Source organism: Sus scrofa, chromosome 13, assembly GCF_054392235.1.
Source record: "Sus scrofa isolate SSC_HxYL_T2T_F1_AM1 chromosome 13, Sscrofa_HxYL_maternal_Yorkshire_Landrace_v2.0, whole genome shotgun sequence".
In the NCBI taxonomy this organism is placed as follows: Eukaryota; Metazoa; Chordata; class Mammalia; order Artiodactyla; family Suidae; genus Sus; species Sus scrofa.
Window position 1 is genome coordinate 45,053,853 of NC_139395.1, and position 14,604 is coordinate 45,068,456.

General features: G+C 41.7%; 1 protein-coding gene across 3 annotated transcripts in view; it reads right to left on the reverse strand.

The window, feature by feature from the left end:
- The window catches only part of SCAP (SREBF chaperone), a 68,255-nt gene that overhangs the window by 40,909 nt on the left and 12,742 nt on the right, over positions 1–14,604 (reverse strand). For 2 of the 3 annotated variants that reach the window (XM_005669481.4, XM_005669480.4), the window contains exon 2: positions 3,986–4,205. In XM_005669481.4, the coding sequence (XP_005669538.1) occupies positions 3,986–4,107 (122 nt within the window). In that variant the 5' untranslated portion in view covers positions 4,108–4,205. 3 annotated transcript variants of the gene reach the window in all.

Here is a 14,604-nt window from a genome sequence, read left to right on the forward strand (position 1 = left end):
ATCAAATTGTTCATTCAAACATAAAGCCTAACTGCACCCAAGAAGCTGCTACACAATCCTACATTCCCTGTTCAGGAAGCTGCCTGGTCCCACGTGGCCACACCTTATCGTCAGAAGATGAATGGCAAAGAGGAAACGTCCTCTCTTCCTGTAGCTGGAGTTGTCTTTGTGGAAGGGGAATCACAACAACTACCTCTACAACCTGAACCACACATACAGAAAACAAGTTCAGTTCAACACATTCATCCACCGTGTATTTACTTGCCACCCTCCATGCACAAAAACACATACAAAGAGGCCATCAAGGAACTGAGAATTTATAAAAGGGGAGCTGGACCCCACTCACCTCAACAGAAGACAATACGAGTGATAATAACCATGAGTGTCACCACAAACTACCACTCCAGATGTTAGAATGAAATAGAGAACACTTTTAGCTAAGATGTGGTAGAACTTCACAGACATTTTCAGTAAAGACACACAGCCTAGTAGTTCTCAGCATGTGGTCCCCAGGTCTAGGAACCTGTTTAGAGATGGACATTCTTGGGCCCATCCAGACCTGATAAAGGAGAAAACAGACTGTGGTCCAGCAATTGTTTTTTTTTGGCTACACCCACAGCATGCGGAAGTTCTGAGGCCAGGGACTGAACTCACACCACAGCAGTGACAATGCCGGATCCTTAATCCACTGCATCGCCAAAGAACTCCTAGAAATCTTGTTTGGCATGCCCTCCAAGTGATTCTGATGCTAGCTCAGGTTTGGGAACTCTGCCCTAGCATGCAGGCCAAGCCTAGAAAAGTATGATTTTGAAAGAGAGATGGATCAATTATCTTAGAGGATTCACCATCGCCATGACATGGAAGCAACTTAAATGTCCATTGACAGATGAATGGATCAAGAAGATGTGATAGGAGTTCCCGTAGTGGCGCAGCAGAAACAGTCTGACTAGGAACCATGAGGTTGCGGGTTCGATCCCCTGGCCTTGCTCAGTGGGTTAAGGATCTGGCGCTGCCGTGAGCTGTGGTGTAGGCTGCAGACGCGGCTCGGATCTGGCGTTGCTGTGGCTCTGGCATAGGCCAGAGGCTATAGCTCCAATTCAACCCCTAGCCTGGGAACCTCCATGTGCCCCAAGTGCAGCCCTAAATAGACGAAAAGACAAAAAAAAAAAAAAAAAAAAAAAAAAAAGAAGAAGAAGAAGAAGAAGGAGAAGATGTGATACACAGAGTTTCCACTGTGGTGCAGCAGAAACAAATCCAACTAGGATCAATGAAGATGTGGGTTCAATCCCTGGCCCTGCTCAGTGGGTCAGGGATCTGGTATTACTGTGAGCTGTGGTGTAGGTTGGAGATATGGCTCAGATCCCACTTTGCTGTGGCTGTGGCACAGACCAGCCACATAGATCCAACTGGACCCCTAGCCTGGAAACTTTCATGTGCTGTGGGTGCAGCCCCAAAAAGCAAAAAAATAAAATAAAATAAAAAAAGATGTGGTACATATACATAGTGGAATACTACTCAGCCACAGAAAATGAATGTCTTTTGCAGCAATATGGATACAACTAGAGATTCTCACAGTAAGTGAAGTCAGAAAAAGAAAGACAAGGAGGAGTTCCCGTGGTGGCACAGTGGTTAACGAATCCGACTAGGAACCATGAGGTTGCGGGTTCGATCCCTGCCCTTGCTCAGTGGGTTAACGATCCGGCGTTGCCGTGAGCTGTGGTGTAGGTTGCAGACGCGGCTCGGATCCCGAGTTGCTGTGGCTCTGGCGTAGGCCGGTGGCTACAGCTCTGATTGGACCCCTAGCCTGGGAACCTCCATATGCCAAGGGAGCGGCCCAAGATACAGCAAAAAGACAAAAAAAAAAAAAAAAAAAAAAAAAAAAAAAAAAAAAAAAAAAAAAAAAAAAAAAAAAAGAAAGACAAGGAGTTCCCCATGTGGCTCAGCAGAAATGAATCTGACTAGCATCCATGAGGACCCAGGTTCAATCCCTGGCCTCGCTCAGTGGGTTAAGGATCGGGCATCGCCATGAGATGTGGTGTAGGTTGAAGATGCTGCTGAGGTCTGACATTAATGTAGCTGTGGCTGTGGCTGGTGGCTGCAGCTCTGAGCTGACTTCTAGCCTGGGAACCTCCATATGCCGCGGGAGCGGCCCAAGAAATGGCAAAAAGACAAAAAAAAAAGGGGGGGGGGAATGAATATATATGTATGAGTGGGTCACTTTGCTGTAGAGCAGAAACTGGCTCTACACTGTAAATCAACTATACTTAAATAAATAAATAATGCTAGGAATAGGAAAAAAATTAACTTAGAGACAAAAGACAAGCAAATCCAAGAGCTGCATTCTCAGAGAACTCCTAATTCATCAGTTTCCGGATGTAGCCACAAGTATCTTGCACTCTGTATAACACAAATTAAAGTTTAAACATGAGTACAAATACACTACACCACGGAGAGGAGCGTCTGGGGCACAGAATGCCAGAGGTGCAGGCAACCAGAATCTATAGGTCTGGATTTGAATTCCAGTTTCCCTACTTATTAATTGTATAGACCATGCAAGCCTCTAATTCTCTAAACCACTTTGGTTACAGGGAAATATAACTGAGCTACTTCCTAAGGCTTTTATAAGGACTGATGAGAGATTTAATTACATACCTGAAGCACTAACATAGCCCCCAGCAGGAAATTCTCATTGAAAGATGTTCATCTTTCCCAGTCCTAATTAGAGAAGAACTTGGGATCATTAACAACTGAACAGTGAGTTCAGTCTTGAACCATCATTCTACAACATTAGATGTACAATGAATCTAGAAACCAGAATTCTCTCCAGAGATAAGGATAATGAGGTAGGTGCCATTCATGACTGTCAAGTGTTTTAGACCAAGAGGACTATCACATAGCATCTTACATCAAGCCTCTCCTTGGAGCTCCTCTTGTGGCTCAGTATGTTGCTGTGAGCTGTGGCGTAGGTCGCAGACGCAGCTCGGATCCTACATTGCTGTGGCTGTGGTATAGGCTGGCATCTACAGCTCCAATTAGACCCCTAGCCTGGGAACCTCCATATGCCACAGGTGCGGCCCTAAAAAGACAAAAATATAAATAAGTAAATAAAGCCTCTCTTTTTATAATGTCCTCATGAGCCACAGTCTTCAGAGTTCTATGGGGCCTTGTGACAGAATGACAGACGTGGAAAGAGCGTAGCTACAGCTCATACAATAGTCCTTGGTGAGCACAGCAAGCCCCAAGAATCAACCAGAGGTCAGAAGGAGGCTCCACATAAACACAAGAAAATGACTTGAAAGTAGAAAACCAATTCTCTGGGGTTAGCTTGCAAGATGGTGCCAAGGACTGTTCCAATGGACTTTTCTTGCAATACTCTTAACCAGGTACCAAAGGCAGCTGCCACTGTTGAGAAGAAAATTAAAAGATTATTCTTTTCAATTATCTTGCAGTTTCTTAGAAGCATCTAAATATTATTTTGAGGCGAATTACCAATAATGTGAACAAATCCGGTGACTCATCAGGTCAAAGTCAGCCTGGACTGTTTTATTTATTTTTATTTTGGTTTGTTTTTTAGGGCTGCGCCTGCGGGATATGGAAGTTCCTAGGGGTTGTCTTGGAGCTCCAGCTGCCAACTTATGCCACAGCCACAGCAACTCGGGATCCAAGCAGCACCTGTAACCTACACCACAGCTCATGACAATGATGGATCCTTAACCCACTGAGCAAGGCCAGGGATCGAACCCATGTCCTCATACTAGTCAGGTTCATTTCTGCTGAGCCAAAACAGGAATTCCCAGCCTGGACTGTTTTAGTTTAATGGCTAAACACACCCCAGGACTAGAACTCTCCACTTGGCAGCTCCAATGAACCTCGAGTTCCATTGCCTAAAAGGCATACACAGTCCAAGGGCTACAGAGCAGTCAGGGTTAGGAAATCTATTGTCTCAAGACACTGGCCCACCACATCCAAGGCACTGGAAACATACCAGCAGGCTAAGATGCAGAGCCCCGTGAAGAGAATGATGGGGATGGGGTAGGATGCACAGAGCAGCCCATGGTTGTAGAAGGCCTGAGATATCTTCTCACGCAGCCTTTCAGTCAGGGTCATCCTCAGCTGAAGTCACCTTGCTGCCATCCCGGAAAGTGACCATGGATCAGCCTGGCACACGTTGGACAGCACTGACAATGGATACCAGCTGCAGGCACCTGGCAAGGAGGGAGAAAAGCCAATTAATAATGATGACTTGACCCTGCACATAGGGTTGCCGGAGGAGGTGGCAGAGACATGGACAGGAAAGTGTATCAGGATGCCTACATGCAAGATCTGGAGATGTCAATCCCAACACACACACACACACACACACACACACACACGAACACACAATCTTGGTTGGCTTATAGTGCCTAGGAGGCAGTGTCTAAGTCAGTCTAACCAAAGAAACCAAAAAACTGTGCCTCTAGCTCTAATAATAAACTCTCAATCCTCTTCCATATTAGGCATTTCTAAATGCCTTAGAGACAGCATTTTTCTTACACATGGCACAGGAAACCACGCCTGTGTAACCGACAGCACCTTCAGCTGCTCTTGGCAAAATGGGCATTTTGGACATCCTCCCCCAGCCTCCTTTCTCTGTGCACAGGCCAGATTGAAAGAAATCCTTGGGAAAAACATTATACAGGACTGATCCCTCAAAAAACACATTCTTGCACAAACAGTGATTCCCAGATAAAGAAAGTTCAGAGGGGTCAGCCCTCAACATAAAAACACCAAAAGGCTTAGGCTTCTGATACAGAACAAATTTCACAGTGACAACAGTACTGGGTAGAAGTCTCTGCTCCTGGTCCTGCAGTTTTCCCTGGGAGCATGTGAGCACCCTCCTCCTACAGCTTACCAGGATGCTTTCTCCTTCTTTGAGTAACAGCAGCCCAGTGTGGCTTAGATAACCACCTCTCTCTACAGGATTGGGCCTAGTAGACAGTCAGTGAAGGTGCTCCTCCCTGACTCTTGTCAGGCTGGTTGGGCCTCTCTCCCTGGACTTTGACTTATGAGCAGAAAGAAGCAAGAACTGGAAAAGGTGGTAGTTATTCATCCCCAGAAGGTACCTGCTCCCAAGATCGCAGGCTACTCTGGCTCCCGTCTTTTCCTTTTTTTTGAGCCACACCCACAGCATATGGAAGTTCCCAGTTCCCAGGTAGGGGTTGAACAGGAGCTACAGATGGTGGCCTATGCCACGGTCACAGCAACACCAGATCTAAGGCGCGTCTGCGACCTACACCACAGCTCATGGCAACACTGGATCCTTAACCCACTGAGCAAGGCCAAGGATTGAACCCATGTCCTCATGGATCCTAGTCAGGTTCGCTACCACTGAGCCACAATCAAATTCTCAGGCTCTGGTCCTTTCTGAAGACATGTTCATCAGCTTTTCTTTCCAGTTTGGGAGATATTCCACAGCCTTCCAATAAGTCCTCTTTTTGTTTCTGTGAGCCGAAGTTAATTTCTCTTGCTTCCAAGCAGAGAATCCTAAACCAATAAAGTCAGAATAGAAAACTCAAGCAGAAGGGCCGAGGGATCCAGAATTCCTTTCCTTACTGAGCTTTCCAATGAAAGCCAAGTTTAAATTCACTTGCTTCACGTTACTGTTTTCTTTGGTCTGTACTATAGTGAACCTGCCCAGACATGTGTCTTGGCTGGAGTAGGCTCACTGATGAAAACCCAGGCCAAAGACATGACTCCTCAAAAGTGTGGGATCAGAAAGGAGAAGCAAAAGGAATCGTATCACAGTCAATTCACAAGAAGGAACAGCTAGCACTCCATCCACGTTCCTGGAAACACAAGTATTAAGTGCATATACAATTTTCCAAACCAAGAACCTTCTTAGGAAATATTACAAAGAACCTTCTGTGAGTCAATTCAAAAAGACAATAGATAGAGGAACCAGCAGATAACAGCTGCTGGCCCAAGAAGCAAAGGTGCTGACAACAGCTCAACCATTCACAAAGCTCACCTGGACCATGACAGGTCAAAAAAGGTCCCACAGCAGGGGACCAGCAACAGTGCTCAACACCCAGCATAAACAAGGACTCTGCTCCTATGACCCCAACCATCCAACCTGCCTCCAAACATCCATCCTGCCCCCAGTGGGGAAACAAACTCTAAGGACATATATACCTGTGGAGAAACACTCTCAAGAGGATCCCCGAAGAAAGACAATCATAAACGAGTGGTAGCTTTTCCAACCTCAGTCCTCTGCCAAGCCCCACATCTCTACCCTGAAATGTCCCTACGAAGCCCTCCAGGAAACTGTGATCCTACTAATCCCAATCTCCTTCTCAGGCCTCTTCTGCACACAAACTGGCAACACAAGAAGCAGGAGTGGTGGGATGGGTTCTCTTTACATGGAACTACTACTATGATGGAAAAAAAATCTCACTTCTATTTTACAGCAAATACAAATCTTTCTGACACGACCAGAGTCATTTTCAGCTTCCACTGATATTTATTAGTTATACAAATTGTTAATTTTCATAGCACCTGGAAAACAAAGTTTAAAAAAAAGAAAAGAAATGCAAATTTCAGTTCATTATACAGCCCACCTACCTGAAGCTACCAAGAGAGGAATTATTCATCTGTACTCCACTGTATACATTTTAATGCAAAGCTATTCTAAAACAAAATTTATCCAGCCTGAACCAAAAACCTGTCCTTCCTACACTGCCCCACACTTATAAATTTCTTTAGATCAAAATCTATAGCTCTTGGAGTTCCCATCGTGGCACAGCGGAAACGAATCCAACTAGGAACCATGAGGTTGCGGGTTCGATCCCTGACGTCGCTCTGGTGTTGCCGTGAGCTGTGGTGTAGGTCCTGGATGCAGCTTGGATCTGGCGTTGCTGTGGCTCTGGCGTAGGCCAGCAGCTGTAGCTCTGACTAGACCCCTATCCTGGGAACCTCCATATGCTGGGGATGTAGCCCTAAAAAGACAAAAAAGACAAAAACAAAAAACAAAAAAACTATAGCTCTGAATTTGGCTTCCTGAATTTAAAGAGACAATTACGAAAAGGATAGAGGCTCTGGGGTCCTGAGTGGACCACATTAAATAAAAATGTGAACCATCCTGTCAAATGCCTTTGCAGGAGTCCCCACTACAAGCAAAAACAAAGAAGCCTGTTATTAGACACCTAAATTACAGAGCTGTACACATAAAGAAACACTACTAGAACCAGGACAAAAAAACAGCCCTGAGGAAGTCTACAGAGAGGACAGGCTCAGATCAAGTCTGATCCACTGGCTCAGAAGATAAAGAACAGGAAGGAACAGAATGAGTTGAAGAGGGTATACTGGGGACAGAGGCTCATCCCACTTTGTCACAAGCTTGCTTAAGGTGTCCACGATTCTAATCCTGTCCCAAATGAGAGAATAAACGTGGAAGTTTTAGGAAAAGTCACACAAAAAATACATATTAACAGAGGACATGATTTTTTTTAACAAAGATAGTCTATTTATTTTGTGCCTGTATTCACCAAATTCTCAGCATTTAAAATCCTCTTCAACTCACACAAATTAAGAATCAACTGGAGTTTCCAACATGGCTCAGTGGTAACAAACCCGACTAGTATCCATGAGGAGGCAGGTTGATCCCTGGCCTTGCTCAGTGGGTTAAGGATACAGTGTTGCCATGAGCTGTGGTGTAGGTCACAGACTCAGCTCTGAGGTGGTGTTGCTGTGGCTGTGGTGTAGGCCAACAGCTGCAGCTCCAATGTGACCCCTAGCCTGGGAACTTCCATATGCTGAGGGTGCAGCCACAAAGAGCAAAAAAAAAAAAAAAAAAAAAAAAGCATTTGAAATATCTGATAATGCAATGTTCATTTACTGAGAAAGCCTCAGAATCCCTAGCAGGGCTGACAAAAGGTGTATTTACTGACTGACAAAACCCAGTCAGTAAAGACTGAATGAGATGACTGCTTTAGATGGCAAAGACAGCAACTCAAGACTTCAAGGAATGTGAAAAATCAAGGAAACATGATACCACCAAAGGAACACAAATAAATGGAGATCCTCCATCTGACTAATAAAGAATTCAAAATAGGTGGGGTTTTTTGTTTTTTGTTTTGCTTTTTAGGGCCACTCTTGCGGCATATGGAGGTTCTCAGGCTAGGGGTCAAATCGAAGCTACAGCTGCCAGCCTATGCCACATCCACAGCAATGCAGGATCCAAGCCATGTCTGAGACCTACACCAGAGCTCACTGCAATGCAGGATCCTTAATCCACTGGGCGAGGCCAGGGATTGAACCTCCAACCTCATGGATCCTAGTTGGATTTGTTTCCGCTGCACCTTGATGGGAACTCCCAAAATAGGTGTTTTAAAGAAGCTCAGTGAGCTACGAGAAAACAAAGACAATTCAATGAAACCAGAAAAACAAATATATGAACAAGACAAAAAGCTTCACAGAGAGGTAGAAACAATTTTAAAAAAAGATCAAATAGAAATTCTGGAGTTGTTCTTGCCCTGGCACAGTGGATTAAGGTGTTGCCACAGCTGTGGTGTACGTTGCAGCTGCAGTTTGGATTTGCTCCCTCACCTGGGAATATCCATGTAGTGCAGGTGCAGTGGGAAAAAAAGAAAAAAAAAAATCCTGGAGCTGAAAAACAAAATGAATGAAATGAAAACGGAACAAGAAAGTATTAACAGCAGAACTGATCAAGCAGAAGAAAATTCATGAAGTCAAAAATAGGTCATTTGAAATTATCAAGTCCAAGGTGAACAAAGAGAAAATAATGAAAGAGTGATGAAAGTCTACATCAATCAAAGAGTATCATCAAGAGGAACAATCTAACCATCACTGGAGTCTCAGAAGGAGAAGAAAGGGAGGAAGGGGAAGAAAGCTTTTTTAAAGAAATAATAGCTGAGGTCTTCCCAATCTGGCAAGAGATCTGAACATCCAAGTTCATAAAGCTCATAGGTCCCTGAAAGATATCTTCCAAGACACATATCATAAAACCATCTAAAATCATAGACAAAGATAAGTTTAAAAGCAACAAGAGAAAAAAATTCCTCACATACAAGAGAACCCCTGTAAGGTTATCAGTGGATTTCTCAGCAGAAACCTTATAGGCCAGGAGAGAGTGCAATGACTAATTCAAAATGCTACAAGAAAACAACAACAACAAAATCTCAGAAAGTTTCAAAAACCAAAACTTGAATTTCACAAAGAGATAGAAAAAATTTTAAAAAACCAACAATTTACATAGAATTTATGTTGTATTTACAAGCATGTATTGGGTATTTTAAGTAATCTGAAGATAATTTACAGATTATATGTAAATACTACTCCGTTTTATACAAGAGATATACACATCTATGGATTTTGGTATCAGGGGTTGTGGGTAGGAGGGGGGATCCCCATCCACCCACAGATATTGAGGATGACTGTACTCTAATACTATAATCTGGTGGTGTGTTAATCTCACAACTCTAGTATAAAGGTTAAAATACAAAAACACTAAAAATTACTACAAGTACAATAATTTCTTAATGAATAACCAATATAAAAAGATGTAAACTATGACATCAAAAACATAAAATATGGGAGTTCCCATTGTGGTGCAGCAAAAACAAATCTGACTAGGAACCATGAAGTTGCAGGTTCGATCCCTGGCCTCACTCAGTGGGTTAAGATCTGGCATTGCCATGAGCTGTGCTGTAGGTCACAGACACGGCTCAGATCCTGCGTTGCTGTGACTGTGGTGGTGCGGCCCTAAAAAGCCAAAAAACAAAACAAAACAAAAACATAAAATGGGGTGTTCTTGCTGTGGTGCAGTGAATTAAGGATCCAGCATTACGGCAGCTGTGGCATAGGTTGCAGATGTGGCTCAAATTTGATTCCTGGCCTGGGAACTTCCATATGCCACAGGTGCGGCAAAAGAAACAAACAAACAAACAAACAAAACCCTATAAAATGGGAGAGGAGAGTAAAAGCACAATTTTTGTATGCTATCAAAGTTCAGTTGTTACTAGCTTAAAATAGACCGTCCTGTCTTAAGTAATTCTCATGGTAACCACAAAACAAAAAACCAAAGCAGATATAAAAATGATAAAGAAAAGCAAATCAAAACTTACCACTAAGGAATATTCACAAAAGAAGACAGCAAGAGAGGGAAAAAGAAACAAAGAAACTATGTCAGACACAATAAGATATCTTTAGTAAATCCTTACCTGTCAATAATTACTTTAAATCTAAATTCATTAAATCTTCTAATCAAAAGGTACAAAGTAGCTGAATGGAAAAAAAAAATAAGATTGAACTACATGCTGCCCATAAGAGACTTTCAGCTTTAAAGGACACAAAAAAGACTTAAAATGAAGGGATGAAAAAGATAGTGCATGTAAGTGGAAACCATAAGAGGAAGGAGTAGCTATACTTGTATGAGACAAAACAGACTTTAAACAAAAACTTAATAAGAGATTACTTTAAAAGATCATTATATAATGATAAAGAGGTCAATTCAACAAGAGAACGTAACACTTGTAGATATGTATATACCCAATATATTAAGCAAATACTAGGAGATCTGATGAAAGAAACAGACAATACAGTAATAGTAGGGGACTTCAATATCCCACTTAAAACAAAAGATAGATTATCCAGACATAAAATCAATAAGGAAACATCTGAACTTGAATTATACTTTGGACCAAATGGACCTAGGAAACATATGCAGATTATTTCATGCAAACAGCAGAATACACATTCTTCTCAAGTGTACATGGAACATTCTCTGATATAGCTCTTAAGTTACAAAGCAATTCTTAGCAAATTTAATAAGAATGAAGTATCTTTTCTAATCACAATAATATGAAACTAGAAATCAATAATAATAGTAGGAAAACTGGAAAATTCACAAATTTGTGGAAATTAACACACTCTTGAAGAACTAATGGGTCAAGAGGAAATCTAAAGAGAAATTTTATAAATTGTGGCACAAAAAGGGAAACACAGCATACCAAATCTTATGGAATGCAACAACAGCAGTTTTAAGAGGAAAATTCATAACAATAAAGCCTATATTTAGAAAAAAGAATGATCTCAAATATTCCTTTGACACCTTAAGGAACCAGAAAAAGAACAAACTAAGTCTTCTACTTGGAAGGAAACAAAAAGACCAGAGTGGATTTAAATGAAATAGACTCTAAAAAGATAGATGAAAACAAGAAGATCTTTTTTTTTTTTTTTTTGCTTTTTAGGGCCATAGCTCCAGCATATGGAAGTTCCCAGGCTAGGGGTAGAACCGGAGCTACAATTGCCAGCCTACCCACAGCCACAGCAATGTGGGATCTGAGCCACATCTGCAACCTATACCACAGCTCACAGCAAAGCCAGATCCCCAACCCACTGAGCAAAGCCAGGAATCAAATCCGCATCCTCACAAATACTAGTCAGATTTGTTTCCACTGAGCCATGACTAAAAGACTACTATGAAAAATTAGATACCAACAAATTTGACAACCTAGAAGAAATTAATAGATTCCTAGAAACATACAACCTACCAAGACCGAACACACTGATTACTAGTAAGGAGACTGAATCAGTAATCAAAAACTTCCCTACAAATGAAAGTCTAGGACTAGATGGCATTACTGGTGAATACGACCAAACATTTAAACAGGAATTAATACCAATCCTTCTCAAACTCTTCGAAAAAACTGAAGCGGGGGAGTACTTCCAATCTCATTTTATGAGGCCAGGACTACCCGAACATCAATGCCAGACAAGGACACCACAAAAAAAGAAAATCCCAGGTCAATATCCCTGCAAAACTGGATGCAAAAACAGTCAACAAAATCTTAGCAAATTAAATGCAACAGTACATTAAAAAGATCACACGCTACAATCACGCTGGATTTATTCCTGGGATGCAAGGATGGTTCAACACGTATCAATAAATGCTATACACCACATTAGGAGAATGAAGGATAAAAATTATATGATCATCTTAGATACAGAAAAAACATCTGACAAAATTCAACATGCTTTCATAGTAAAAACTCTCAACAAATTGGGTAGAGAAGGAATGTACCTCAATATTATGAAGGCCATATATGACAAGCCCACAGCCAACATCATAACCAATGGTGAAAAGCTGAATTTCCTATAAGAGCAAGAACAAGAGAAAGATGCCCACTCCTGCCGCTTTTATTCAAACAAAGAATCAGAATCCTAGCCAGAGAAACTAGGCAAGAAAAAAATTTTTGGAATATTTAAATTGGAAAAGAAGGAGTTCCTGTTGTGGCTAAGCAGTAATGAGCTAGTATCCATAAAGATGCAGGTTCAATCCCTGGCCTTGCTCAGTGGGTTAAAGGATCCAGTGTTACCATGGGCTGCAGTATGGTTTACATACATGGCTCCGATCTGGCGTTGCTGTGGCTTAGGCCAGTGGCTACAACTCTGATTTGACCCCTAGCCTGGGAACTTCCATATGCCGCAGGTGTGGCGCTAAAAAGACAAAAAAAATGAAAAATTAAAAAAAAAAAAACATGGATTAATGTGTACAACAGAAAGTCCAGAAACAGATCCAAACATACATGATATGTGGCAAAGTGTATCATATATAGTAAACAATAGGGGATATTTAAACTGTGTTACAACAAACGCAAGGCCAATTTGGAAACAACTGTTGTACTCACAACTCACACCAAAATAAATTCCAAACAGAAAAAAAGACTAAAAGGTAAGAAATGAAGTATAAAAAGTACTATAAGAAACCACAGGATAATTTTTCATACTCTTCTATGAGGGAAGATCTTTCCAGGTTTAATAGAGAACTCAGAAGTCTTAAAAGGCCAATGAACATGACCCAGTTAAAAAACGAATTTTTTTCCATGACAAAACCATCCTAAATAAAAACATAGGAGTTTCCGTCGTGGCGCAGTGGTTAACGAATCCGACTAGGAACCATGAGGTTGCGGGTTCCGTCCCTGCCCTTGCTCAGTGGGTTAACGATCCGGCGTTGCCGTGAGCTGTGGTGTAGGTTGCAGACACGGCTCGGATCCCGCGTTGCTGTGGCTCTGGCGTAGGCCGGTGGCTACAGCTCCGATTCAACCCCTAGCCTGGGAACCTCCATATGCCGCGGGAGCGGCCCAAGAAATAGCAACAATAACAACAACAACAACAACAAAAGACAAAAAAAAGTAAAAAATAAAAAATAAAAACATAAACAACAGTCTATAAAAATACAACTAAAATTTATAATCAGTGATGAAGTACCAAGTTCCTTCATACAGAAATAATTTTTCTAAAATAATTTTTTTTTTTCTTTCGAGTCTGGGACCTACTCCACGGCTCACGGCAACGCCGGATCCGTAGCTCACTGAACGAGGCCAGGGATCGAATCTGCATCCTCATGGATACTAATCAGATTCATTTCTGCTGAGCCACAACGGGAACTCCTAAAATAATTTTTTTTTTGTCTTTTTTTAGGGCCGCATGTGTGGCATGTGGGGGTTCCCAGGCTAGGGTTGAATCGGAACTATAGCTGCTGGCCACAGCCACAGCCACAGCAACTTGGGATCCGAGCTGTGTCTGCAACCTACACCACAGCTCATGGCAACGCCAGATCTTTAGCCCACTCAGCAAGGCCAGGGATCAAACCCGAAACCTCATGGTTCCTAGTCAGATTCATTTCCTCATAGTTCCTAGTCACCACGAAGGGAACTCCTAAAATAAATTTTTAAAACACCAAAGCCCAACAGAAAAATAGGCAAGGGATACAAACAGCTTTTTCCAAGAAAACAGAAATAGTCCTTCAACTTTAAATTAATATTTCCCTTGATATGAGTGTTCATTCTATTACTCTTTTAACCTTTCTGTAGGTTGAAGTAAGAAGTCTGGAGGGAAAAAATCTACAGAGAAACTATTTTCACCTATCAAATTGGCAGCGATCAAACTGTGTGGTACCACAGTGCTGGTGTGTGTGGATTAAAAAGCACTGCCACACACAGCTGGGAGGAGATGTAGACAAAACCTCCATGGAGATTTACCTGGTAAGAGCTATCAAAATCACAAAAGCTCATATTCAACAACCCAGCACTCTTGTTTCAGGTAAGTGACCCAGCAGATGCACTTTGCCATGCATGAACTGATACATATACAACATTACCCAGTGGTGTTTGCATTAGCAAAATTTAAAACACCTTACACGTGCATCAACAGAGTTCTTTCTGGTTAAATACATTAAGGTACATCCCAACAATAGAATATTATCTAATTGTAAAAGAAAATGAGAAAGCTCTTATTTATTGATAATGAATTAACACAAACAAGCAGAGAAAAAAATCAAGGGATATAGTGTACCACTTTTCATGAACAATAAAAGAGCTCTCTGTTTATCTGTCTATACTATGCACAGAACAGCCCTGAACTGAACTCAAGAACTTCTAACACTGATTGCTTCTGGGGAAAGGATTTGGTGGCCATGGGCAAAATTCAAGGGAAACATTTCCATGTGCACTCTGTTGTACTTTTAAATTTTGTTATGTGAATTTAAAAATAATGAAATATTTTCTGTAGAAGCAGCAGCCTTCTACTTGGAGTTTCTGTATCTGT